The sequence below is a fragment of the Strix aluco genome, chromosome 15, assembly GCF_031877795.1.
Source record: "Strix aluco isolate bStrAlu1 chromosome 15, bStrAlu1.hap1, whole genome shotgun sequence".
NCBI lineage: Eukaryota > Metazoa > Chordata > Aves > Strigiformes > Strigidae > Strix > Strix aluco.
This window is the reverse complement of record NC_133945.1, coordinates 21,119,516-21,145,702: the sequence shown is the minus strand read 5'-3', so window position 1 is coordinate 21,145,702 and position 26,187 is coordinate 21,119,516. Positions and strand designations below refer to the sequence as shown.

Below are 26,187 nucleotides of genomic sequence, written 5' to 3'. Positions count from 1 at the left end.
ATGGAAATATTATTCACTGATAATTCCATTTTTCCCACCGGTCCTGTTGCGCTGGAAGCGGCTGTCGCACGCGGCGAGAGGCTCATCCTCCCCAGGAGCGAGGGGCAGCCCTTGGCGGGTTTGAGTGTGCCAAGGACCGGACAGGGGCGGTGACACCAGCGGCACAGACATGGGAAAAACACCCAGAGAGGGAAAACACGCTGCAGGGAGACCAGCGCGGAGGATTTTCTGTGCTTTGAGGCAGAAGCAGGGCACACCGCCGGAGAGGCAGATCCAGCATCGCTGCTGCCTTAAAGGTAGCCTTGGGGGGACAGAGAGCGCCGAGGGGATGGATGAACTTTCCAGGCTGACGGTGAATTCACTAATGTCCCTGTTGCAGTCAGAAAGCTGCCCAAAGCAAGGTCACCCCAGGGAAAAGAGCATCAGGCTGGCTGCCGAAACACGGACGGAGCATCTCCTGCCCTTCCGCGTCGCCTACCTCGGGCGCGATGTAGTCCGGAGTGCCGCAGAAGGTCTTGGTAGTCACCCCGTCCCAGATGTTCTCCTTGCACATGCCGAAGTCCGCGATCTTTATGTGCCCCTCGCTGTCCAGCATCACATTGTCCAGCTTTAGGTCTCTACAAAGTGAAAGCAAAAGAGTGACGCAACAGGCCCCGCATGAAGCTGCCCAGCGAAGACACACGTCTCCCGACTCCAGGTCTCTCCTGTGAGTGAGCTCTGGCTTCGTCTCACACCCAGACTCTTTGTAGGATAATGTTTGGGGAAATGAGTAAAAATAAGTCAGAGATCTGTCAGGATGAAGTGTTTATTTTACTTTTAACCCACAGGAACACCATGCTGGGCAAATTGCTTTTAAGTGTACGACAGAAAACACTCTCATCTAGCAGGGAGACAGATTTCATAGATTTTTTTTTTTTGCGCCTATGAAAATCAAAGTGTATTTAAAGCTCACCAGCAATGAGGAAGGACCGACTCAGCAGAAGTCCCTGCATCACCTATGCTACGCTCCCCCATGAAAATACAAATCTGTGTTTCTCTGATCCCCATCCACAGGGTATCTGTTAGTTATGCCCAACCCTGCAGGAGCTTTGCTCTTCAGCACAAACTGTGGAGGCAGTTCCAGATGCAGAGCTCCCGATCCAGCTCCCAGCCCTGACCAGCCTCCCCAGAGGACACCCAGAACACACTGAAGGTCAGTTTTGCAGCAAAAACTCAGTATTTCAGGAGCCATGTAATTACCATCCAGTTCTCTGATCTGTGCCGTGCCTGGCTTCTGTTCTGTACAGTAAAGCACGACTCAAAGGTTTCCATTTTGATGTTGGAACATGTCTGCAGGATTTCCCTCACCCAAGGGTGACATTAGGTGACAAGGCAGGTGACAGAGCAGGCCAGGCTCAGCTGGCTAGGTCCCTGCGGCCCTGCCTGGCTGCACACCCCGTCTGCATGTCTGGGTGACCCCTCTTCGTAGGCACCCCCGGCTGAACCACCCCGCTGGGAACTCTGCTCGGCAGAGCCGTGGGGCTGCACGGCGCACGAGGCTTAACTTCACTAAGTAGGAGCCCAACAAAAAGAACAGCATTAATTCACAACTTCTTGCTGGTTTTTGAGACTGTTTTTCCCAATTATTGTGTCAGTGCTTAGAAGCCTGACAGGCCAAAGGCAGACGGACACAAGCCTGGATTTGAATTCGGAGGAAGGAAGGAAGACGAGGCACTGGGGACTGGCAGACCTAGAATCTCTCTGTAGCAGCTTGATGGCAAAAAACATCCCTCCTGTCAGCTCTGTTCCACTTCTTTCATCTTCAGAGCAGTCTTCAGCATCTCATAACTTCAGTAGCACAGCTGGCATTTCTTTTTGCAAAGCAGTTAATGGTATCTGACACTCATTAGGATGCTCTGCTCTACACTGGGCTCTGGGAATGCTCCTGAGCAGGGAGCAGCGGCAGCACACGAGTCCCAGCAGCCTCAGAGCCTGGTCCGGCCCTTGGCAGTGACCCAGCTAACTCGGGCTGCTCTAATCACACTGCGAACGGGACAGAAGTTTTCGTGGCTGAACCAGAAGTGACAGACTCACGCTGCAGATCTCAGATCAAGCCATTCATAAGCACTTACTCTAGTGTTAACGGTAAGAGAATAGTGCCCTGCAGCAAAGTACAGGGCTCACAACTGGTCCCTGCTGCCAGGGAGCATTTGTGTCATAGGAAGAGAAAACGCGTGAAACAGAGGCAAGAGAGGAACCAAAGCTGCCTTCCTACAAAATGGGGACACAGACAAGAACCTTCTCAAAACCCAGCCACGCCACAAGGCTCCCAGCTCCGTTTCAGGCCAAACCTGACCCGTGGCACTAGCAGGGAGCTGAGCCCCGTGGCCAGAGCCCCGCCGAGCTTCGCAGTGGTTCCACCGCTCTGGCTGTGGCTGGAGCTCTCTGGGGAAGAGAGGAAGGAGGAACTCGCTCACCTACCGATAAATGATGCCTTTGCTCTGCAGGAAGAAGAGGCCGATGGCTATTTCTGCTGCGTAGAATCTGAAATGAAAGATTTAAAAGGCAGACTGATAATTAAAGGAGATGAATCAAAATGAAAACCTTTCAAATCCCATCGCGCTAAATGAAACGCGTCGGGCATACATTACCAAAGGATAAAGACTGCCACAACATAAAAATACGAGACAAGTATCACAGGAGAATGACACAGCCCACCCTCCGCTCGTACCGGGCAGGGATGCGATCAGGTTGCTGTGGGCTAGCGGGGGGCTGTCACTTCTCGTTACACAAATTCTCATTAAGCGAGGGCTGGGATCTATGGCTGTTCGCTACCGTGTGCTGGCAAGGCAGCTGCAAAGTTATCTGTTATCTCGGGAAGGCTGTGGAGATAACATGCACCACCACTGCTTTCTTTAAACAATATTCTGGGTCTCAGAGGACTCTCCAGAGTGCAAAACACTGGTTCAATCCCACCCAGGCTCTGCTCACTGTTTATGGTTTTTATTTAAGCATATGAAGGCTTTCATGAACACATTCTGCTCTGTCTAGATAACAGGGACCTAAAAGCCACCAGTGAACGCTCGGGTTGGCAGTGGAGCCAAAGACCTGACGTCCCTCTGATATCCTGGGGAGGGGCGTGGGGCAGAACAGGGGTGTGCTGGCAGCACAGCGGTGCGGGGCTCACCAGCTGCTGCCCATGTCTCCCAGGGAGTCTCCAAACCTCCCTGCCTGGAGCTTTTATGAAGGTCAGTTGTTTACCTACCAACAAGTGCAACGTATCCCGAAGATGAGCTGGAGGCACCAGCGTCCTTGGCACCAGGCAAAGAATCATCCTGCACCTTCTGATTCCTGCCGCCCTTCCTTTCCCCTCCCTTTCTGCCCAGCACTTGCACCACAGAAGCCTGTGGCTGGGACTATATTTATGGCAAAAGTACATCAAATACCTACCCTGAAGGTGCCAAACTGGGCTACTGAACTTACACAGCGTGTGGCTCCTTAAACCTCCCAACCTGCTGGATCTGGTACATTAAGTCCCCACCATTCACGTACTCCATCACAAAATACAAGCGATCCTAAAGGAAAAAAGCAAACAGTTAGCAGCAGAATTATTAGAGCAGGGAATCTGCAGGGGTCAGAAATAAAGACCAAGGCAACTGACAGCTCCAGGCTGTATTTTTCATGGCAACACAATTCTCATCACTGCCCTCCCCAAGGGGTGCAGGCGGAGCTCGTGTTCATCCAGGGTCCATAAGACAGATGTACTAATTCCTCTGCAACGCTCTGGACTCAAGCTCTGCACCTCTGCAGACAGATCCCATGGAGAAGGCAAGCAGAGGAATTTCTAAAACAGAGGTTTCTCACTTCCCATTAATAAATTTGCTCTTGTTCCTCACGGAAGCTGTTCTGCAGGGTGTCTGATGAGACAGCTCCATGCTGGTATTTCCCCGGGCACTGTGTTGATTCATGCACAAGGGACATGAGCGGCTCCTGCGGGGACCAGCCTCCATGCACGGGCAGTGACCAGTACGATGTGGCCGAGCACTGGGAGGGACGAGCACCAGCAGCTCCCCCTATCAAGCCGAGGAGGTAGGAGAAGGCTGCGTCCCTTCTCCTTGCTCCTCCCAGCCTGGGCTGAGGGTGCACTTAATGTTCACACATGGTTAATTCATTAATTAATTGTTAAGAGTAGAACAAACAGGTCCATCCGTGAGTTTGAATCAATTAAAACACTCATTGGTAGGTGCAATCAGAGCCACCTATAAGCACACACTGACTTTTGCCTCTAATGTGTAAAATGCACTTTGCTTTCATTAATTAAGACTCTCCAGATTAAAGCACCCCTCCCTCTTCCACAGTGCGGCAGGCCCATAGGTGTGGGCCTAAGAAATTCCCAGGTAAGTGTTTTTCTCTGCACCGTGCTCTCCGCAGGGAAAGCCAAGCCGTGGGCAGGGGCAGGCTCGTGCCCTGCCCTGGAGCCGCCGTGGCTGCAGTGAGCTGGCCAGGGGTTGTACCTACAGCACCCTGCACCCACTGTGAGCGTTAGTCCCACTGGGTGTAAGCCCAGTCCTCTGAACAGTGCTGGGGATTTGAGCAAGTGTGGGCCATCATCAATCCCAAGGAGAGCAACAAGGCAAGAAGCAAGACCTGAGTATTCCCACAAAGCTCAGAACCATGGATTAATAAAAGAAAAGCAGCTGGATCTTATGCTGCATCTTAAGCTCCAGCACGAGCCCCGCAAGTCTGGGGAGACACAAGATCTGCGCAAGCAGGAGCTCCACACCAGCAACACCTTCACCCTGGGGAATCTGTGCCCTTGAAATGCCACTTTCCTCTGATGTTTCACAGCCCTTTTTTTTTTTTAGTAGGAAATGGCTGTGTAGAAAATCGGCAAGACTGCCAAAACCACCAACCTAAACCGCTGCAGGACGTTTCTCGGGGAGGGAGTAGCAACAGCTCCGGCCCAGCAGAGTGCAAGGGAGCGGGACACCGACTGCCGCCCGCGTGGGTCTTCCCGGCCAGCAGACATCTGTGCGTCTCATGGCTGAGAACAGCAAAGCGCTGCGTAACATCAGGCCCGAGTCACCCTCCTTACAACAAGTGACTTTCTACAGCCTTCAAAAACCAGCTCTGGGGCCTGGCCACACAAAGGCGTCCCTGGGCTCGCCCCAGCGCTGGAGCGCAGAAGGAACGACACAAAGGCTGGAGCACTGCGAGAGCTTCAGCCTCGCAGAATTACATAATAATTCATAATATTTCCCATTCTTCATTTCCTCCTGAAATAAACCTTGCCCTGCTTTTAAGACACTAAGGACAAGGAACCCAGAAGATATGCAAATGTGAGCATTACCATAATAAGGGCTATGGAGTAACCTGGGTAATCAGCTCCTCCACCCCGGCCGCTGCACAGCCCACCCTGGCACCTGGCCTCAAAGGGAATTAAATACAGTACCTAAGGGGTAATCAGGCTATGGAAAACGTGTGGCACTGATGGGATGGAAAAGAGATTTCAGCTCATCAGATGCCTGGGAATTTCGGAGCATCCCCCTCTGTAAATGACTGCCTCTGCCAAGGCATTGAGCCACTTCAGCAGCGAGGGGCAGGCAAAGTCACCTTCAGCAGCCACCGTCACGCTACTCATCCTGCGACAGCAACTGGAAAGCAAAGCAATATCGTGCTCGTTTGCAGCTGCTTCCTAAATATATCGATCAACTTCAAGAAGGAAGAATATTAAAAGGATGGTCTCTTGAAACAGCCAGCTGAGCTCTAAAAGCAGGATCTGAGCCTTCCTCATTTGGGTGGAGAAGAGAATGCTGGTGCTTCAGAGAAAAAAACCATGATGAATAAAGCAGCCAGATGGCTGGCCAGCCTACGGGCTGGGAGCGAGGGGTGGAGAGGGAAAGCTGTCCTGGCTCATGCCTACAGCAGAAAAGGACAGGCTCTGCCCAAGCCTGGAGCATCCCAACTCCCCGAGCAACAGCGAGTTACAGATATGTAAATACCCCCCGCAGAGCCTCGCACGGAGCTGGTAAAACACGCACGTCCCTTCCTTGGGCAGCCAAGGCGCAACTGCGGGGGCTCCTTCCACTGCCCCCCTTCTTCTCCTCCTCCTCCTCATTAACCACCCGACGGGTCCTCCTCCTGCCTGACTCTCCACCGCGGTCGAGAGCCAAAGCCAGGACAGCAGCTGCGTTCCCCATCCACCTGTTATTTATCACTTCTCAGTGTCACTGCTGCTGCTGTGCCCTTCGCTGCTGAGCCCCAGAGGAAGGGAGGTCGTCAGCGAAGGCCTGGCTCACCCAGGGACACCCAGCTCACCCTCTTCCCAGAAGCTCAGGTGCTGGTCAGGATGTTTTTAGGGCAGAGCACGCCAAAATCCCACAGCCAGACCAGCATGGGGCTTCTCGTCCTTCAGACCCACGCAGGAGCTGTCTCATTGCTCATCTTCACTTACTCCTTAAAATGCAGATTTTGGGCTTTTCTCTCTCCCACCAGTCGCTGAACTAACAGCCTCGGATGAGAAGTGTGCTCTGGACTGTGCTCCCAGAAATCAAAGTGCTTTGTGCCAGCATTTGATAATACACCCTGCTATACATTTTGATTACATTACAAATACGATTACTATTAAGCTACTATAGGTCTGCCAGGAATAATCCTGCGCTGACTCACTTCAGATGCCAGAGAGATGCTGTGTGAAATAGCTTCTCCTGCCACATTTTGATTACTGTGCTGCAAAGCTGGTCTGCAGGCTTTAAATACACTAAATGTGTTTGGTAAATGAAATTTTTGGGATAATATTAAAATGTAATCCTCCTGGATGGCATTGTCATCGTTCTAAAGGACTCTGCTGATTCCCTCTCCTGGCTCCCACTGCCACGTACCTGGAGGTTTTCATTCACAGGCTGCTCGATGGCTGGGCAGAGATTGCTTTAAAGGTTCCCTGTCCCCTCCCCCCCGCCCCCCCGCTTCCAACTCGTACAAACTCAATCACATGCCCATTTCAAACCGAATTTCTGCCGTTTGTGTTGGGTTTCCTTCTCTACTCAGGTTTTTGATCATAACTGAATCCTGAGAAGAAAGCGCAGCACTTTGCTGTTGAATCATAATGGACATCACAGGCTGGGGGGGGCACTCGAGGGGCTGGGAAATCACATCTAACAGCATCCAACAGCTCCCCGATGAAAAAATCTCAGGGGTGCAGATATTGTGTGTTACTGCCTCCAGTTTAACACACACACATTTTGTTCATGGCGGCACAGTGGCAAGCAAATTGGACACGTTGTGAGGTTGCCAAGGCAGAAAATACATGGCCACTTTTGCAACTGTAGTGATGTGTATCCAGAAAGGAAACACAGAAGGTATGTTTTAGAGAAGCTAAAATGCGTGACCAGGGCAGAAGTCCCTACAGCTCCGTCCACACAGCTCCCAGGCACCCTGCAGCCACCCAGAAAGGCACTGGTCCTGGGTAACCGGCGACACTGGGTCTCTCTAGAAGAGGGTTTCTGCCCACAAACTCAACACTGAAGCCAAGTGACTAATATCTGATTTGTAAAGTGTCAGGCTCCCCCAGCTCAACGTCCAGGCGCCAGCGGGGTCCCCGCTCCACGCTGCCCTTTGCCCAGGGACAGGCCGCGGCGCCGGCACTCACCATCGTCTGAAAGCAGGAGTGGAGCTGGGTCAGGAACGGCGGCTTCCCGGAGAGAGCCAGGACGCGCTTTTCAACCATCGTGCACTCTACGTCGTCGTCCTGGATAACGACGTCCTTCTTCAAGATCTTAACGGCGTAGAGCTCGTCCGTGCCCTTCCTCTCCGCCAGCATCACCTGCACGAGGGAGAGGACACACACAGGATAAAGGAAAACATGGATCTGCAATGTTTCTAGCTTGCCATGGCCAACAGTTAAAAATAACAGCTTGCTTATTATCCTTGGCTCCCATTGTAACTCTGAAAAGGGATTCAGGTGCCAAATGATGCAGAAAGCTACCAGCGGTATTTCCAAAAGTATTTAGGACCCTAAGTCTGACCAGTAACACATCTACCTTCTCACCACCTAATCGCCTCGAGAAACCCAAACCAAGGGGTTTACTGATGTCTGAGCCACAGATCACCCTTCACCACCTCTCCCCGCCGAGTCGAGCCCTGATTTGGCACCCTCCGGGCACAAGCAGCATTGGGGGAGGACATCAAGAGTTTGATGAGTCCATCAAATTATGAAGTGGTAAAAGTGGAAACGAGTCAGTATATACCAACAGTAAGAACAGCAAGAATTTCTCTGTCCCGCACACGCCCTCCACAACACACGCAGTGATCAAAACCCAATTCCATGCCCATCCATCACCAGTCAAAGCCCCTCTCGTGCAGAAGAATCCATTCAACCTCCCATTTTAAACCAGTTTTACCCATTTGCAGGTTTATTTATTATAATAAATGGGATGCGCTGGTTCTGCTGGTGCAAATTTCCCTCATTAATCCCATCAGCCCCAGTGAGGTTCCCCAGACCGATCCACCACGCTCCATCAGCATAAGCTGCTCCTCAGGCTGCCGGCAAAATAAACGGACTCTGAAACCACATTTTGCTTCCCATTTTCCCTCCTCGCACTCTCTCATCACGTTAGATCTGAGCGCTCAGTGGAAATGAATTGCTTTCCACTTGAAAGAGTCTGCAGAAATCCTCCAGTCACATCAGGAACAGGAGTTCGGGTGTTTTGAAAATAAATTATGAGAAGTCAACATCAATAGGGTGGAACTGAAATGCATTTCAGACTGTAGCAGTTTGGCAGAGGAAACGCGAGCGGGTCTCAAAGGCGACTTTCGAGACACTGAGGACAGAAGGATTTACCCTCTCGTCAGCCCTGGGCAGATGACACGGCGCTGGGAGCCCGTGCAGAGCCCCGAGCCCGGGGCAGAGCCTGTCCCGGGGCAGAGCAGCCCTTTTGGGGTTCGGGGGGATGGTGGGCCAGCCCTGGGGTGGTAAGGCAGGGGACACAGCCCGAGGACCAGGGACAAGGCAGAGGACACAGCTCGAGGACTCAGGTCTTTGGTGCCCACCTGCTTGTGGTGACAGTAACGGTGCTCGGGGAGGGCCCCTCCTGCGAGCACCCGGCTCTGGCTGGTCTGGGCCCTGGCTGCGGCGCTGTGGCCGCTGGCTGTCCTTGACACGCTGCTTGTCAGGATTAGCCAGGAAAGGCACCGGGGCTCCTCGGCGCCAAGTGCTTTGGAGAAGTCACTGACATTTACATTTTCATCAGCCAGGCTGGGATTGCAGCGGCCACACGCCACACTCCTCCGCTGGCAGGGCTAAAAACCAGACTGACAGTGCATCAGCGACTTCAGTAGCTGATTTATTTACTCGCTGATATTTGAAGAAAGTTGAGAACCTGGAGCCCGGAGCAGCTCAGCTGCCGTGATGCAGCCCAGCAAGGCACAGGCACTGGAACCAGATTTGTGCTTCATCCTTTCCTGCTACCAGCTCCCCGGGGTGCCCTGCAACAGCCCTTTGCACCGAGCTGAGGAGCTCGGCTCTCCCGAGCACCCACGGGCGGGGACAGAGCGATGCCCTGCCTGCACCCTGCCTGCACCCGTGGGCAGACACAGCGGCTTCACACCGAGCCTGCACCTCTGCCCTCACTTGGGATTCAGCACAAAACGAACCGTTTTCAGTTCCTCGCCTCCATTTATCTTCACCATTTGTACACGAGTTGAGATTTACAAGTCACCGTGCACAGGTGCTAAAAAGCAGGGCTGATTTTTAAGTGATAAAAGCGGACGGGCTTCGGCCATTCAAAGTTGGTGCAAAAGGAGAAACGACCACTCCAAGAACACAGTTTGTGGGAAGATGAAACCTGTTACCTGGGAGTAAGTGCATTAAAGGCAATTATCGATTACCTACAGACCTGTCCATAAGCCTTTCAGAGAAAAAATAACTCAGCCAGGGAATCTCTGAGCCTGGCATCTGCTACAGCCCTGAAGGGACCGTGCTGGGGCGGGGGGTGGCAGCAGGAGCCCCCTTTGGAAGCAGAGAGTGCGGTGCCAGGCAGGGCTCAGAGAGCACCCGCGTGCTTTTTGAGACACTGTGCTTGGAGGCTCTCGGGGGAGCGCGCTGCTGTTGGTAACGCAGCGTCTGTGGGGATAAACGCCCCAGGAGCCTTCCCTGGGGGTACCCACAGATCAAACGCAAAGGTAAAACCAGCTGCTGGGGAACAGGGACCAGCTGCGGGAAATAACTCTGCAGGGGAGCTGAACGCGGCGCTCGGAGCCTGTCCTGCGCGGGAGGAACCCCGGGGAGCGCAGTGGGTGCCACCAAGACGCTGGCACGTGATTCCCACCTGACCAGGGACACAGCCACCACCACCCTCCAGCATGCTCGGCCTCTGCAGCACAGTGAGAGGCAGGGCCTGGCTGGCGTACCACATTAAATGCCAAAAAACTGCTCTAGGGCATATATGGACTGTGAACGTTTCATGCAGTAGCTTCCCAACAACACGGCAATCCCGAGCCCCAGCTGAGCCAACCAGTCCCGCGTTACTGAAATGGGAAAGGCAAAAGGACTTTGCAGCTGCCTGCAGATCAGCTGCGCGACACCCGCAGCGAAGAGGCCAAGTGGGAGCATCTGGGCGTGCGCAGGGGGATGCTGCAAACCACACGTTGCTGTATTTCTCCCTCACATCTGGGCTGGCAGAGCGAGCAGCTCCAGGAGCGCACGTGGAGACGGACGCTGCTCAGGATGTGGCGGAGGGTTTGCATGTGCAGAAGGGACTGCACGCTCCGGCCCAGGGCCAGTCGAGAAAACACCTTCTGCACCCTGAGCGGCTGGCACGGCATCTGCACTGGCCTGAGTAGACCTGGCCCATTCTCCGAGCAGAAGATGGGGCTGCTGGCAGCCTGGGGGGTTACGTGACCGGCTCCGGCGCCGTCCTGCTCCGAGCCCACCCATGGCAGCTCGGCGGTGCGGTGCCAGCGCGGCAGCTCACAGCGAGGAGCCGCCCCCCGGCTCGGTGCTCTCACTGTGCCAACGCCGGCGTCGCAGCTCCTGGGGTGAGCACAGCACGGGCACGGCTCAGGCCTCAGGAGGAGGACAGCCCCCGATGAGCGGGCTTAGCAACTGCGGATGGTGACAAAGAAGAAGAGCAGGTCCCATCGCACTGTAAACACAAAAAGATTCAAAGCCGCGAAGGCAGCAGCGCGGCTTGTGAACACCCCAAACGGCGCTGCGCACCGGATACACCCCGGTGACGGAGGGAGTGTGCACCCAAACCTCACCCCGTGCCCAGGGCACAGCTCTGCGAGGCAGAGACCAAGTCCCTGCCCGAGCGTGCCAGCTGCCAGCCCAGCTGCCACGTTTCACACCAAGAGAAGAGGAAAGCATTTCACAGCTTCAGGACGATCACAGGACATGGAAATTGTCTCCCATCGCATCGTAATCCATAACTGCAAGGGCAAAAGAATCAGCCCTGCTCAGAAAAACACCATAAAACCCCCAGAAGAGATTGACAGCTTGATAGCATAACAGATTGATTAGCTGCAAAAATATGAGCAAGCCACGTAATTTAACTTTCCTCTATTTATATTACAGCAAAGCAAACCCAGGGTGGGCTGCGCCAAGTGCTGCCACCTTCAGTCAGGGACATCTCCTGTCCCCTCGCCAGCCCAGGGGGCTGTCACCGCCCCCCGCCCCCCCCATCACCAGCCATGGCTCCCAGGGGCTCCGATGCACCCACAGCCGGGGTGAGCAGCAGCGGGGGCAGCCCAAGAAGACGCAAACCCACCAAGGAGCACCAAGGGTCGCCAGGGGCTGAACACTTCAAGCCAGGACCACGCACGCCCCAGCTCCTGTTCCTGAGCTCTTTTCCAAACCAGAGCAATTTTCCATCCCCTAAACCTCGATGCCTGGCTCTGTGGGGACCTCCATCTGCCAGCTCACTCGCTGGAAAGGAGCCTGCATTCTTTTTTTAATTTTTTTTTTTTTTGGTGCAGAAAAAGCTGATGTTTAACTTGATTTATTCCTGTAATATAGAGTATTTGTTTGGGAACGCGCCAGCATAATAACTGGAGATATTCTGATGCTGAATGTAGAGAAAGCAAGTTGATTAAACTCCACCGAGGCCAACACGTAAGTACCCCCGACCCTGGACAGCTGTAGTGGTGGAGAGAGAAAATTACTAAGCAGTCAATTGGAGGTCCTGATGCCAAAGGGTGAACAAGCTTATGCATGAGACTCACCAGAACAATTTGGTGACACTCGAAGGGCTCCTGCAGGATGCATGACCCACAGGGGGAGGGATGCTGGCGGTGCCAGCCCTGGAGAAGGACACCACTGCCAGGGGCATGGCCGGCCGCTCGGCACGGCAAGGGAGCTGAGACCGGGGAGCCGGGCTCCTCTCGCTGAGTGCCGGCATGGCATGGGTGTGAGCACCTCTGCCTGGCTCCTTCCCAAACTCCTGGCACCGCCGGGTGGGTGCAAAGCTCCTCTGCAGCCAGGCAGCCTCTGCCGTGCCACCGCGCTGTCCCCGTGCCGGGGGCCGGGCAGCGGGATGTCGGGCGGGAGGGGAGCCGCGGGGGAGCTGGCACACGTGAGGGTGAGGCTGCATCTAACCGTAGAAACCAACGTGCTGTTTTAATAAGCGCTAATTAGCATATTTATAACATTCTGTTCCAGGGAACAGTTTCTGTCACACATTCCCTTATATAAGCCGACTGAAGAGTTTGCTAATGTTTCTCAAATTAAAAGAAAGAAGACGGGCAAAAAAACCCACAACTACAGAGTTTCCAGATGCCAGGCACAGACTTTAAAAGGGATTAGGTGTTGGGAGGGAGAGAAAAGGGGGCAAAAGCGAGGCAGAAACGGGGATATATACATGTTACTGAGCGTGAGGTGCATGGGGCTTTCCTGCTCCCCCGGCTGCCAAACTGCAGCACAGATGCAAAACGCAGCGTAACGGCAACATCGCCGGCGAGGCAACGGCTGGCTGATGCTCTGGGTGCTGGGGACCATCAAGAACGCCCCGTCCTCTTCCTGTCGCAGATGTTTCAGAGGATCTCTAAGCTCTCCACCTCCAGAAAGGGAGCAAACACCCGCCTGGAGAGGCTGGGACCCCCCCTGAGCTCAAACGCCCCTGGTGCTCAGCAGGCGATGGGTGAGCATCGCTCCCCTGGCACCCCCTCCTCGCCTCCGCCCCAGAGATGTGCCCGAAAGCAGAGCAACGCTCCCCACAATTAAGGCAATTCCCTAATGAGGGCGGCGTCAGGCCATCGGTCACAGCAGCTCACACCTTCCTGTGGCTCCGGGCCATGACGCCCGAGCAGCCCCCGAGGACTGGGATTTCTAATGGAAAGCATGACAAAGTTGGCAAGACCCCAAGAAAAATGAAGGCTCCAAGTCACATAATTACGAGAAGAATGAAATTCTGTTACCACTCATAACCAGTCTGGAAAGTTAATTAAAACGTTCACATATATTTGCAATTATTAGAGAAAAAAATGGCCACATAAAAAAAGAGCTTTAAAGACACAGCCCACGCGCCCTGCTTCCCAAAAAAGAGACCACGTGATTTTTGTGATGCTCTGATCAGACATCTCAGGTCTTCATCACTGTGACCCAGCAGTCACACAGTCCGGAAAGCAGCCAAACTGGGCTCCCACTACTGGGACACCAGTGCTCCCAGGCCAGGCCACACTGGAGGAGCCATGCGGCCGCAGCTCAGAAATGCTAGAAACGTGTCTGTTAAACACAGAACGGGCAAAGGCCCCTGTGGTACCACACCTTCCCGAAGCTTCCTTTGCCCAGCACCATCAGGAAATTGAAATCCGAAAGTTTCATCCGATCTCTGCTCCCGTTGTTGTCGAATTTAGAAATGGCATTTGTTGTCTTCTCATCTGCAGCCTTGGACCCTGTTCCAATCTTGGCTCTCTGCAAAGATGGAGATGGGACAGGGAGAAAAGAAAAAAAATTACTGAGAACAGTGTGGAGAAAGGTCACTATACAACCAGCCCGTGCTCCTGAAATCCCACGTTAATCAGCTCTTTTCCAGGTCAAACCCTGCCCTGAGCTACGGGAACCAAGAAGGGCCCTGGAGATGTTACCAGCCCCAACACACTGTGGTTCGGCTGGTTCCCAGTTAACCTCTGTGAGAGCAACTGGGAACCACACCTGGCCATTACCCCGTTACCCCCCTCCCCGCAGGCAGCAGGACACGGCAGCCTGTGCGCCCAGGGAGCTACCCCGTAACGTGCTCTAGGTCATCTGAAGCATAAAACAGAGGCTTAAATAAGCTTTGTCTTCTCAAAGCTGACTTCTGTCTCTCACCTCACCAGAAAAGGACTGGTGAATATAAATATATTAAGGTAAAATACAGAACTTTTTATCCAGCTCCACCTCCGTTACTATCTGATATTGAAGAGAATTGCACTCCCGTGCCAGTTCAGGCTGAACGTAGGAAGCTACAAATCCATTTTGAACAAACCAGAATAGAAAGCACTCCTCCTGCATCCCCAAGCAATCGCGCAAGCTGCTGCAATCACAATTGCTTATTAAGGAGCCTCACAAAACCCCCACATTTTTAAACACAAAATCTCATCAGTGGCTCAGCACCTCCTCATTGGTCCAGGGGCTATCTAATTTGCTGAACCACAGTTTGTAAAAGCTATCTCACAATTTATTCGGTTTTAATTTTTAGAAATATGCGACAGTGTAAGGCTTGCACTGAGCTCAGTCTAGCATGAAATTCCATTAACCCGATTCCAGCAGTTCAATTTGGCTGCTGCTCACAGCTCCTCCAGATAGGAGCCGCACAAGTAATCTCCAAGCCTTTGCTGCTGCTAATTGGTTCTTGCAAGGTTCTTCGCGCTGTAAAATTCTCCATTCAAGGTCACCTGCAGCACCTGCAAACATCTGAAAAACTCCTGCACTGAAGACTAAAGGAACAGTCTCCAGGCTTTGCAAACATCACAACTGCCGACGCAGCTCTGCCCGGGGAGGGGGCTCAAACCACCCAACAGGCACCGGGGAGCGGAGCGGCACGCGCGGCACGCCTGCCTTCCAACGGCGGAAAGGAAATACAGCCGCCCCTCCCGAAGTACGGGGGGTTTTCCTCATTGTAATCCCCAGGCTTTTGCAGCATCCCCAGCAGAAGGGGATGCCCAGCCGGAGCATTTCACCGCAGATCAGCTCAGGTGACAACAGCAGAGTCCTTGCTGGTTTGAGGCTCGCCCCGCCACGGGGAGCTCCGCCGGTCACGTCGTGGTACGCCAAGGGTGAAACAACAACCGCACCACGCAGCTCAGCGTGGCACCCCCCAAAATCCTACCCAAGTGAAAAATAACATCATCTCCGGTCAGAGAGCGCTCACCGCCTTGGGCACTCAGCGCGTGACCCTTCGCCATTCACGAAGCCGAAGCCGCTGGCTCTGGCACGAGCGAAGCTGCTCATTGAACCTGGCCAAAGAGGGATCCAAACGTGGGCAACCGAACAAGGGCAGCCTCTGCGTCAACACGCAGCCAGCCCTGCGGCGTGGAACTCTGCCTTCAGCGATCCTCCCCCTGCTGTATTGCAAAGCCATCTCCAAAAGAAACGTGTACTTATCAGCAGGCAAAACAGTCATATTCTGTGAAAGCTTCCTAAATACTCTATCACAGCTGAAAAACAATCTTGTCAGATCAGATCTGACACTAAATTAACCTCTGTGAAAACAAGCAGTAATAAAATCCAAGGGCAATATTATGCTTCTACGAAGTGACACCCAGAAGCACCTCTCCACACTTTGGATGCGCCCGCACGTCTGCGGCCCAGCAGCACTGGGGCTGGCCACAGCACCCCGTCAAACACCAAAGCAGGGGGAGGTTCTCAGTCCTAAGCAGGGTGGAAAAGAGCAACACAAAGAGGTGGGGAGGAAGAGGATTTTCATTTGCTTCACCCCGGCAAAGCGGCCAGCGTCAGGCACAGCGGTACCAGCAGTGTCAGCGGACACCTGGGCGAGCACCCGGCACCCAAGCGCGAGCGCGACGTCAGGTCCCTCCTGTTGCCTCCAGCTGCTCCCGAGCCCGCGTGTGAAGAGGAGCGACTTCAGTCAGCCAGTCTGGCACTTGACCTGAATTTGCAGCATCACGGTATGTTCACAGGAGATGAAGAGAGAAACACAACGCGACTTCCCTGATAAAACAGGCTCAGCGTGTAGCTTGGCCAAGAGGGGGAAAGGTCTTTCCAGGGAAGAGCCCAAAATAAGAGTCGGGGAGATGTAAAGATCATCACTCCCAAGTGAAGGGTCTCACTTTTGCTGTCGAGTGTCTCCAATGTCTCTCTCTAAGCGGGTACAAAAGTCCTTTAACCTGTTTTTAATACACTCCTGATGCTCATGCAACCTCAAGACCTCTTTAAGGTTTACAACTGAAGCGTGCCAAATATTGCTCACAAAATTTTTTTAAAAAAGCGCTTGACCTTCGTTATCCAAATCCATTTGTCATAGCTAATTTACTACATCTGGACTTATGCAATAGCAGCTGACGTTCACATCTATCAAGCTGTCCCAGAAAGTGGCTGATAAAGACTGAGCAGAATTGGCAGGCGATGCAGTGCAAGGCTCCACGCTGCGCTTTTGTCTCGGGACACTTTCTTGTCGAGGCGGGGAGGTGACTGCTGCAGACGGAAGGCTGCAGGAAGCGCAGCAGCGGGACCTCGGCCAGGAGCGGCTCCGCAGGCTGCCAGGAAGGGGCACTGCTCCCCCCTGCAGCTCTGCCAGCATCCCTACGTCTTCTGGCACCTCCGTCCTTTCAGCTGGGTGCTCTTGCGATGCGAAGTCTGCTCGAAATAGAAACTCATCACTCGCCCCTCGACTCTGTCCCATCGATTCGCGCTGACCAGCAATGGGCAGGATCAAGCAGCACTAGTGCAGATCCACTGAAGGATTCCTTTTAGCCCTCATCGCCCAAAAGGCACCTTGGATGCTCCAGGGCCCCCCTCGCCCGCGGGACGCCAGCACGAGCCATCGCGCAGCCGGCCGGGATTCTCCTTGTAACACCGACCTGCTCACAAAGGAAGATGCAACAGGGGAAGACGCAGCAAGGTGAGGGTACAGATGTGCTCTGGCAGAGCGCGGTGACACCTCTGGACAGCGTATTTTCGGATCTGTAGACAACTCACCATCTGACTTCCAACACAGGTACCGTTTTAAGACCGCTGGAATGTCATGAAATGCAACAAAAGCAGGGAGGTAGCTCTTTACAGAGCTGACAACCATTGGTTGTATGTCAACTGTTGTACTAAAACTCTCTTCTTTTCTTGGATATTGTGGAAAGTTATATATAAATGAGATAAACGTGAGATTAAAAAAAGAAAGAAGGGAAAGGAACTAACTCTCCAGTCCTGTGCTACAATTATGGAGTTCATGCTGACAACCATAAGGGCAACTCTTTTATTTTCCGTACGGCTCATTTCACACAAGTCTCCAGATGTACCACATTCATTCCCAGGGTTCTGGGAAGCCTTTAGCTATACCGAAAAATGGCAAAGGCCTATTAATTCAGTAATATCCGGATCAATCGTTTGGTGAGATCTTCTTCCATGGCTTATTGAGGAGTAAATAGACATTTCTCCTTGAAGCCTCCTGGGGAGCTGGACCCAAGCATCACGGAAATCTTTCAGAGCCTGGCAGGGAAATCTCACCAGCTCCAGTTCACCTCGTGCAGCTCCCTGGGGCTGCCAGCGCAAAGCCCTGACGCTCTCGGATGCTGACACCAGCTTGGCTGGGCAGCTCCTCGGGGAAGTCCATGTGTGATTTCAGCCTCCCTGAAATCCCGTATCCACAGATACTCAGTATCACTCAGAAAATCCCAATGCTTTTTACGTCCTTGGCTTTTCACAGGGCATTAACCCAGATGATTCGATTCACATTCAGAAACCAGGGACGTGCAATTACTCTGCACACACCAGACTGACAGGGACGAGTCCACACCGAGACTCCAGCCGCAGGCAGGGCTGCCTGGCTGGCTGCCCCCGGTGCCGCTCCCCCGAGCGCTCGGGCTGGTGCTGCCGGCTCTGCCCACAAAGTGACGGGCTCGCTCAGACACGGCAGTGTCACCCACCCGACCTTCGCTGCCACTCGGCCGTATCCATCAGCCCGTATGTCAGTCAGCACAGACTCCAGCCTCAGTCCATCAGATTACCCAGGCTGAGAGCAGCGCTGCACGCCACGGGAAGGATGTTACTCAGGTTACTGAAAACTGAATCACTGGCTCACAGGTGCTGCCTCAGTGCTCCAGGCTTACGCCTCCAGCAGCCCCGAGGCCGGTGACACCTCGGTGCAAAGCGCGTCATGGATCGCTGATGCCACGTGCTGGCTCACCCAGCCGTCACCCTCTTCACAACCCAGCCCGGTCCCAGCGCTCCGGGCAGGGTACAGAGGCTGCCACAACATTTAACAGCTAAGAAAGGGTTTCTTTCTGAGACTAGCTCCAAATCCAATTATATGAATATCTTAATTTATCTTAATTATATTAATTCATAATCAGCAGCATGACAGAAAAAACAGATGAACAAATCCGATTATATGGCACCTCAGAACGAGGGTAGAACTGCTGCACCAACAACAGATGCACGTGCTGACATCAGGAGCGTGGTTACATCGGGTCGTCCTGGGACATCCCGGATCTTCATCCCTCTTTAACCGGAACACACTGCTGGAAACACACCAACTGAAGCATCTCCTCTTCCAGCTACGCCAGACGCATTTTGGCAAACACAAATTGCAAATTACATAACCCTAACAGGAAGACAGGTGTCGTCTGAAACAACGCAAACGAAAGGGGGATGTTGGCTACGCTGCTTTCTTTGCAGCAAGAACAAACAGCTTCTTAGAAGTGGTGGGATTTCTGACTCCCTCCGGCCCGCAGGGAGCAGAGACATGGGACCAAGCACGCTCTTAGCGGAGCCAAGGTGCCAAGCAAGCATTACACAAAACCCCGCACTGTGCAATATTCTCTGTTGTATTTTCAACCTGACATCAGCGACAAAGAATCACTTCCATCTCCCTCATCTCCTCATCCACCAGAAACGACTGTTCCCTTTCCCAGCTAATCCACAGCCTGCTTCTACCACACACCGACACACACGTGCACAGGGAGGCCACTGTGTTTTCAAATTAGAAGAGAATATTCCAGGAGGGTGAGATGGAGGGCTCACTCTGTGTGCTACAATTAAAAACCATCCTGTCAATCCCATCAGAAAACTGCGTGTGAGTGAGCCCTATGCTTCCAGCTCCTGGTGTATCTGAATCCTTTTGCCTTAACTTGCTCTTCTGCAAACCTCTACAAAACGATGCCCTTTGGCTCACCTGCCCCAGCCCCTCATCACTCCTCGGACCGCTGCGCAGTTGCTCCTGGCGCCCTGTGTGCCTCGTGCCAGAGCAGCTGCAGTGATCCAAGGAGTGACCAGATTCCTGCTCGAAGCGCCCGCGGCCTCTCTGGTCTCCCCTGCCCTGGAAGCCCCAGCCTGGCACAGTGACGTGACCCAGCACTGCACCAGGAGCGAGGCAGGAACCGCTTGCGGATGCATCACAAACTTCCCATTCCCTTATGGGCCTTGTGAATTATTTAACGTAGCCAAATCATTGCTGGAAAGCTTCAAATCTTCAGAGTGACTTTTTATTTGTTAAATGAAGCTCAACAACTTACCTTCTGGAAACACCGCTCGAAGCTCATGGCCCAGAGAGCCTCGGGGAGGACCAGCCAAGGGCACGGGTCCCCAGGAGTGGGTGCAAAGCAGGGAGAGGGAGGAGTGATGGGTCATACCCTGCTCCGTGCTCCCTGGGCTGGGAAAGCCCCTTGCTGAGGACATGGCAGGCAGCAAGGAAACCCCCGAGTTCCCAAGAAAAACCAATTCACCTCAAATTTCTGCCTCAGTTCCTCGTTTCCTTCTTCTCCCTCAGGAGGCACCGGGACGTTGAAATACTCCCCCTCCTCCTGGCTCAGCAGCTTAAACCTGGAGGGACACAGCGAGAACATCAGGTCAGGATGGCAGGCAGGACCATGGGCAGGCAGGACTGTGGGCAGGCAGGACTGTGAGCAGGCAGGAGTGCAGGCAGGCAGGACCACGCTCTGAGCACAGCTCTGCCTCCACCGTACTGGTGTCCAGGTAACCCTTCCCCAAGGTTAGAAGACCCCCCCCAAACCTTGCATCCCCAAACCGTCCCACTCAGCTTGCTCCCGGGTGCACACCCGAGTGGAGGGCTGTTTCTGGGGACCCAAGCCACCACAGCCCAGAAAGCTCATCCACACCACCACAAAGTACTAATGCTTCTTCCAAACCATGAGCCTGACCCCAAAACCCATAGGAAAAGCACCTCTTTCTCCTGACAGCCACGGGCACATGTGTGGGCAAGCTCCTTCCCCATCAGCCGCGCCAGGTGCCAAGGTAGGCAGAGCCTGCTGGTGCCCGGCTGGCGCCGACGACCCCGAGCACAAGGCCAAGATGTTCACCAAAACCAGGATAAAAGTTTAAGTGACCATTATCACAAATCATGGAAATGTCATTCGGATCTGAGGCGTTTCACACAGCTGCAGGCAAAGCCCTGGCTCCATCGAGCCCTCCCGGCAGCCGGAGGACGGTTTATCAGCTGGGTGTTATCTGCAGAGGCTGCGCTCAACAAACAAAGCACTGTTTGCATAATACAGGGACAGACTCTTCCTTTGAGCTTGTTTTCTCCATTAACTGCAGTTGTTTAGAGATGAAATATGCATCAGAGCTCTTCTAGAGTTTATTCCAGCCAAATGCTGTGACAAGGAAAATTACTCAGATCTCCACTTCCATGATTTTTAAAAGGCTGGGAAAACATCAGACTTTGGGCTGCGTCAGAAGCCGGCAGGGACCAACCCCAGCCGACACACACGCGTCCTTCCAGGTGACTGGAAATTTGGGGGGGAAGCGACAGTTTTCTTCTGTTTCCCAGAAGAGAAGCCACGTCTCAGTCAGGGGCTGTGACCAGCGAGGCTCGCAGGCCGAGCCCTGCCGCCGCTGATAACACCAGGCTCTGCCCGCAGCCCCGCGGCGGCAGGAGCACCCCCAGCTCTGCCCCCCAAACTGGGGGTGGCCAGCAAGTTCCTCCTCCCCGCCGCTCTCCAAGTGAGACATGGACAGAGACACGGACAGCTTCCGCGGTGGAAGAGACAGAGTCCGGGGTGTTTGCTCAACTGGCGGAATGCAAATTACTGGCATGCAGGTTTTGGTTTCCAAAAGACATGTAATATCTATTTTCAATTATTACACTTGACATGGAAAGGTAACACAGCTCTCAGGCATCAGTGGCTGGGGAAAAAAAAAAGGGAAATAAGGCGGCATGTGTCCTGCTGAGGGAGATAAAATGGAAATGAAGGGACCCATTCAGTTCGGGTGTTACAGACCCACCGTGCTCATCTTTCGTATGGTAACGAGTGAGGATAATTACAGACTTCGGTAGTTCCTCCTTTCACTGAACAGTGCCCCTCAGCACTGGCGCTGCTAGTCTGTGGCTCCAGAACGGCTGCCCCCGCCACAGATCACGACTCCAAGCGTGTCCCCCCACCCCTCCACCCGCTCAGCCTTGCTCTCCTGCACGCCTCACACAGCCACGCGGCCTCCCCAGAACAGAAACTGGGGGAATCCAACCAGAAATGCTGGGAAATGTTTGCTCGGGGAGCGCTTGGCGGGCGATGCCGTCTCCTCCCGAGGCCCGTGGGCAGCACCAGCCCCCCCGGCTGCCACTGCCAGGCCCCTGAGCCACCCTGCAAGGGGCAGGAGGACACAGAGGAGGGGACACGAAGCCAGCCCAGGCAGGGTGCTCAGATGGTCTCCTGGCACCCCTGGGTGCCCCGTGGGACACCCCACAGCCAGCGGCTCTCACCGGTCGGAGGTGGAGCAGCTCCTCACACCGGTGCCACAACAACTGGCGGCGCTTGAGCAGAAGGATGCTCAGGGTGAAGTACGATGGGCCCCCAGGACTTTCATCATGCACAAGAAGATCAGGACTGCTTTTTGCCCACAGTGTTTTTAAAACACTTGCAACTCTTACCATCCATCGACTCCTGACTTCTGCAGCTCAGAAATCCCGAAGGACAAGGAGCCCATGAAATCATTCCTGCTGGTCAGATCCCAGTCCCAAATCTCCACAGACAACCGCCTGTCTTTATCCGCCTCTTTCAGTTGGCTGGAAGAGAGGAAAGAAAAAGAGACTGTTTTCTTCTGGAAGCCATCGCTGCACCACCACACCCCTCCACGCTCCATAAGAACATGGATGCAAATGGAAGAGATGGTCTCCAGTGACGTCCAGCTCTCTAATATTTAATTTCCCGACCACAACCATTTCAAACGGAGAATCCAGAGCTCCTGCCCTGAAATGCTCAGCTGTGATCAGCATCAGGGCAAAGGTTTGAGTGTTTGAGTCACACTTACAGGAGCGAAAAGAATTATTTCTCAGTTGAATCAGCTTAATGTCTCTGAATAATTAAATCAGAGCAAATACAACCACGTTAATTCTTAGGGGTGAGAAAAATTAGTTTACAAGTTTAAACATTTTTCTTGTACTTACAATTTAAATGTCTCGTTCCACTCAGGATTCAGGGAGCACTTGATAGTTTTGGTCTTCTGTTTGCTTTCATTTTTGGGGTCAGGGATTAGTTTAAGCTTCACGTAGGGATCTGACAAGCCATTAGGATCCATAGGAACTAGGTTTTTAGCATCTCTTACTGGGGAAGAGAAAAAGGATTAAATTCAGTATTCAAACTATTAAAATACTGAATAATTGACAACTTCCCTGCATGCCAAGAGTAAGTGTGAAAATAGTGATTAAAACCAGAATTAAAACTGAATGCGTGCAGACACGGACGTTAGATGAGAAATGACATACGGTTATCAATGCAAAGCAAATACAGCTCTGATGGACAAGGGAGGCTGAAGGATCAACTCAAGGGATTATTTTCACTTTGATAAGATGATTTGTTGTTTGCCCTCAGTTTTAAACAGTTTAAAGCTGCTTTTTTTCCTCCTGCACCTCAGTAAGCAGAATTGCACTGATTTGCATCTTTCTTTTGGGAGAGGTGGGAGCACGGGGACGGCACTTTCCGTGAAGAGGAGAAATAACAAGGCAGCAGCCGTGAAGAGGGGCGAGCAGGCACCGGCCAGCACCAGCACAGTGGCTGGACCCAGCGCCGAGCTCTCCTGCTGGGGCCCCTTGGGCTCAGGGGGACGCCTGCGGGGAGTGGTGCGGCAGCATCCCCCCACGCCAGGAGCCGGAGCGTCTCCTTGGGGAGCAGGAGCAGAACACGGAGCGGGAGATGGGGATCAAACCTGCGGGTGACCTCGACTGCTTGTAACTGGATTGCAGCTTTGACAAATTAAATGCAATCGAGCTGATCTAAGTCTCCTTCCCCAGATTAAATCAAAAAGGGTCTGTCTTCTGGGAGAAGAGTCTTATCTTCCCTTCAGCCTGAGCAAAGATATCGGAGATGGAAAGTCTGATGGGACATGATGGAGCAGAGCTGTAACCAGGGGAAAAGCTGCTTGTGAAAAGGTCCAGAGCAGAAACTCCCCTCCCCTGCACTGCACCCAGCAGACCCAGCTCCCGTGGGGGCTCTCGCAGGCTCAGCTGCCCAAACCACTCAGGCCTGAGAGGGCAGCACCGCCCGAGCAGCAGTGGGGGCTCCCCCGCTGCCACAGCACTGCGGTTACGGAGCCCCCAGCCCCTCCTTGGCACGGCACGGTGCCCGCTGGCAGCCCCCCGGCTGTCACCACCCCAGGGCCAGCGCCCACCTCGGGGATCGGGCACGGAGGGTCACCGGGGCACAGCCTCACCCCGTACACCCGAGGAGGAGAGGAGCCCCGCTGCGTGCGCAGTGCTGCACAACGTTAGAAGATACTTCCAGAGAGCAAGAGTAAAAACAACTGCTCGCTTCCCAAATCACCAGTAAAGCGTTTCTGATGCAAGGTTGGGAGCCAGGCAGTTTTGAAAAGCAAATTAATGCTCCAAAATCTGCAATCTACTGTTGTCCTCCTGAATCATCGCCCAATTTCCGGCTCCACGGAATAAAACTTGTAGCCAAAATTCAAATTTGCATTTATAAACCAGCTCATTTATCAAACGTGACACCCTTGACAGCAGCTCGTGAGACAGAGGCACAAGCCTGCCGGGAATTGCCCACTGCCCACTTACGGGTGCCCGGGGAGCCCCATCGACTCCACTAGGTACTCCTCAGACTCCTGAGGCGAGGCGGCCATGGGAGCCAGAGCCACCTCCTGCCCCTCCGGCCAAAGGGGAAGGAATGATGTCACTGCTGACAGCCCCAGAAGCAGCGATACGCAGCGGCCTGGCCGCGGACAGGTCGGATCTCTCTGCTGGGAGGCTGAGGTGGGGTCAGGGATGAAGCCACAGCCGCTGCTCGGCATCGGCGCTCACGAAGAGCTCGCTGGGCCGGGGCGTGAGGAGCGAGGTCGCTGTCTGGAGGCGGGGGAGGCCGCGTGGCGAGGCCGCGGGCCCTGTGGCAGCCCCCTCCGCAAGCTGTTTGGGCGGCAGCGATCTGGTTTTCCCAGCGGAGACAAACGCCCTTCATCTCTGGGCGCTGGGCACCGCGCCGCTCTGAAATCTGCCACCGTTCTCCAGGAGGGTGCTGGGGGGGGTCGGGGACACTGAGGCACCCTAAAAGCACTTGTGAGAAAACACCCAAGGAGGAGGATTCACCTTTCCTGTACCAGAGAGGACTGAGGCTCAGAATTTCTTTAAAAACACAACAGGTATCTCAGAGGACAGTAAAAATCAGACCCGAGTGGCTTTCGACCTCCTCCAGGTACTGCCGCTTCATTCTGTATTGCAGCAGCTCTCCGAGCCGGGGCCAGCTTTGCAGGGGACTGTCCCCCCATGGCCCCTGCGCAGGGAGAGACGCCCCAGCAGTGCCCGGGCTGGTGAAGCAACAGCCCCGACGTGCGTCACCTGCGCTGGCACCGCCTCGTCCGCAGCACGAACCCGCGCTCCCGCGCCCAACAGCCACCTGTAACTGCCGTGACACAACCAGCATGACTTCATTTCTATAACCTCCTGACAATTATTTTCATGTGTCATTTCATAAATGAATCTTTTTTTTTTTTTTAAAGTTTGGATATAAATGCCAGCTCTGCACTTCAGAGGACACACAGGAGTTATTCTGGGGCTTAATTTGGACTCTCTGTCAAAATCTTCTGCGGAGAGCTTTGTACCATCCAAGCAGAAAGGCTTGCAATCTGCCGTGTGAAATCTTTAAGTAATGAGTTTAATTTCCAAGGGCCCTGCCAAGGTTCTGCACTGATACAGCCGGAATGCCTTCCCCTCCCTCACCCCTTATCAGAGGAGAACACATATTTTCTCATCACTGTTATAAGCTTTTATCTGTGCCTTTTTGATAGGAAAAAAGGCAATCATTATAACCATGTTCTTGAATTACAAAACAAAAAAGTGTATTAGAGAAAAGTCCCCCAATAGGTCCTGCCAAGGCACCACCCGACTGGCAAAGAGCCCGAAGGAGAAGCAGCTTTCACAGGCTTTGTCAACAAGCAGCAGGAACTGCTTCTGCCGTTCGCAGGCGTGGGAAGTGCCTTGTATGGGGAACCCCTGCCCCCAGCCCAGCGCCCTGCCACATCCCCCTCCCCGCCCCAAGCCTTTGCGCTGCTCTGTCCTTCTGTCCTTAACTCCTCGGTGGGTCCAACCACGGCCGTTGCAGCCACAGGCAACCGTCCCGCTCCTTGGCAAGCCCCTGCCTCCACCTGGGCGCAGGGCAGCAGGGCTCCCTGCCCACATCCCCTGCACTGCCATGGCACAGGCAGCGATGCTCCCAAGTGAACCAGGCTTTTACTATCTTCTATTACCTTCCCGGCTTTAAAATAATTATGAAAACGTATTTTCAAAGACTCTGACCACCTGCGGCACGAGGAGATGTCAGAGCCTTGGGGGAAGATGTCATCCCCACGCTAAAAATGGACAGCCCAGGTCCTGCACCAAGCTCCCGGGGCAGGCATGGCCCACGCTGGTGACCATCGCTCTCCGTCTGCCCCGGGGTCGGCAGAAATCCCAGGGACCCCCCAGCCCTCGGCACAGCTGCCAACAGCTGCCGCTCGCTCTCAGGACTCAAACCGGGCAGCGATCCCTTACAGAGAGAAAACACAAAACTGTCACGCTGAATCAGTGCTCTGACTCTGCTTCACATCCCACCGTCCAGTCGGCCAGC

At 53.8% G+C, this 26,187-nt stretch overlaps 1 protein-coding gene across 8 annotated transcripts in view; it reads right to left on the bottom strand.

Moving 5' to 3' along the window:
* The window catches only part of PRKCB (protein kinase C beta), a 131,346-nt gene that overhangs the window by 27,690 nt on the left and 77,469 nt on the right, over window positions 1–26,187 (bottom strand). For all 8 annotated transcript variants that reach the window (XR_012625236.1, XR_012625237.1, XM_074840761.1 and 5 more), the window contains 8 exons: window positions 22,527–22,683; window positions 22,011–22,145; window positions 19,849–19,945; window positions 13,739–13,885; window positions 7,628–7,801; window positions 3,463–3,554; window positions 2,461–2,523; window positions 479–617 (listed from right to left, as the gene is read on the bottom strand). Coding sequence is in view for 6 of the 8 variants with exons in the window: in XM_074840761.1 (XP_074696862.1) it covers window positions 479–617; window positions 2,461–2,523; window positions 3,463–3,554; window positions 7,628–7,801; window positions 13,739–13,885; window positions 19,849–19,945; window positions 22,011–22,145; window positions 22,527–22,683 (1,004 nt within the window). In the remaining 2 variants the exon portion in view is untranslated. The remainder of the gene's footprint in view (window positions 1–478; window positions 618–2,460; window positions 2,524–3,462; window positions 3,555–7,627; window positions 7,802–13,738; window positions 13,886–19,848; window positions 19,946–22,010; window positions 22,146–22,526; window positions 22,684–26,187) is intronic.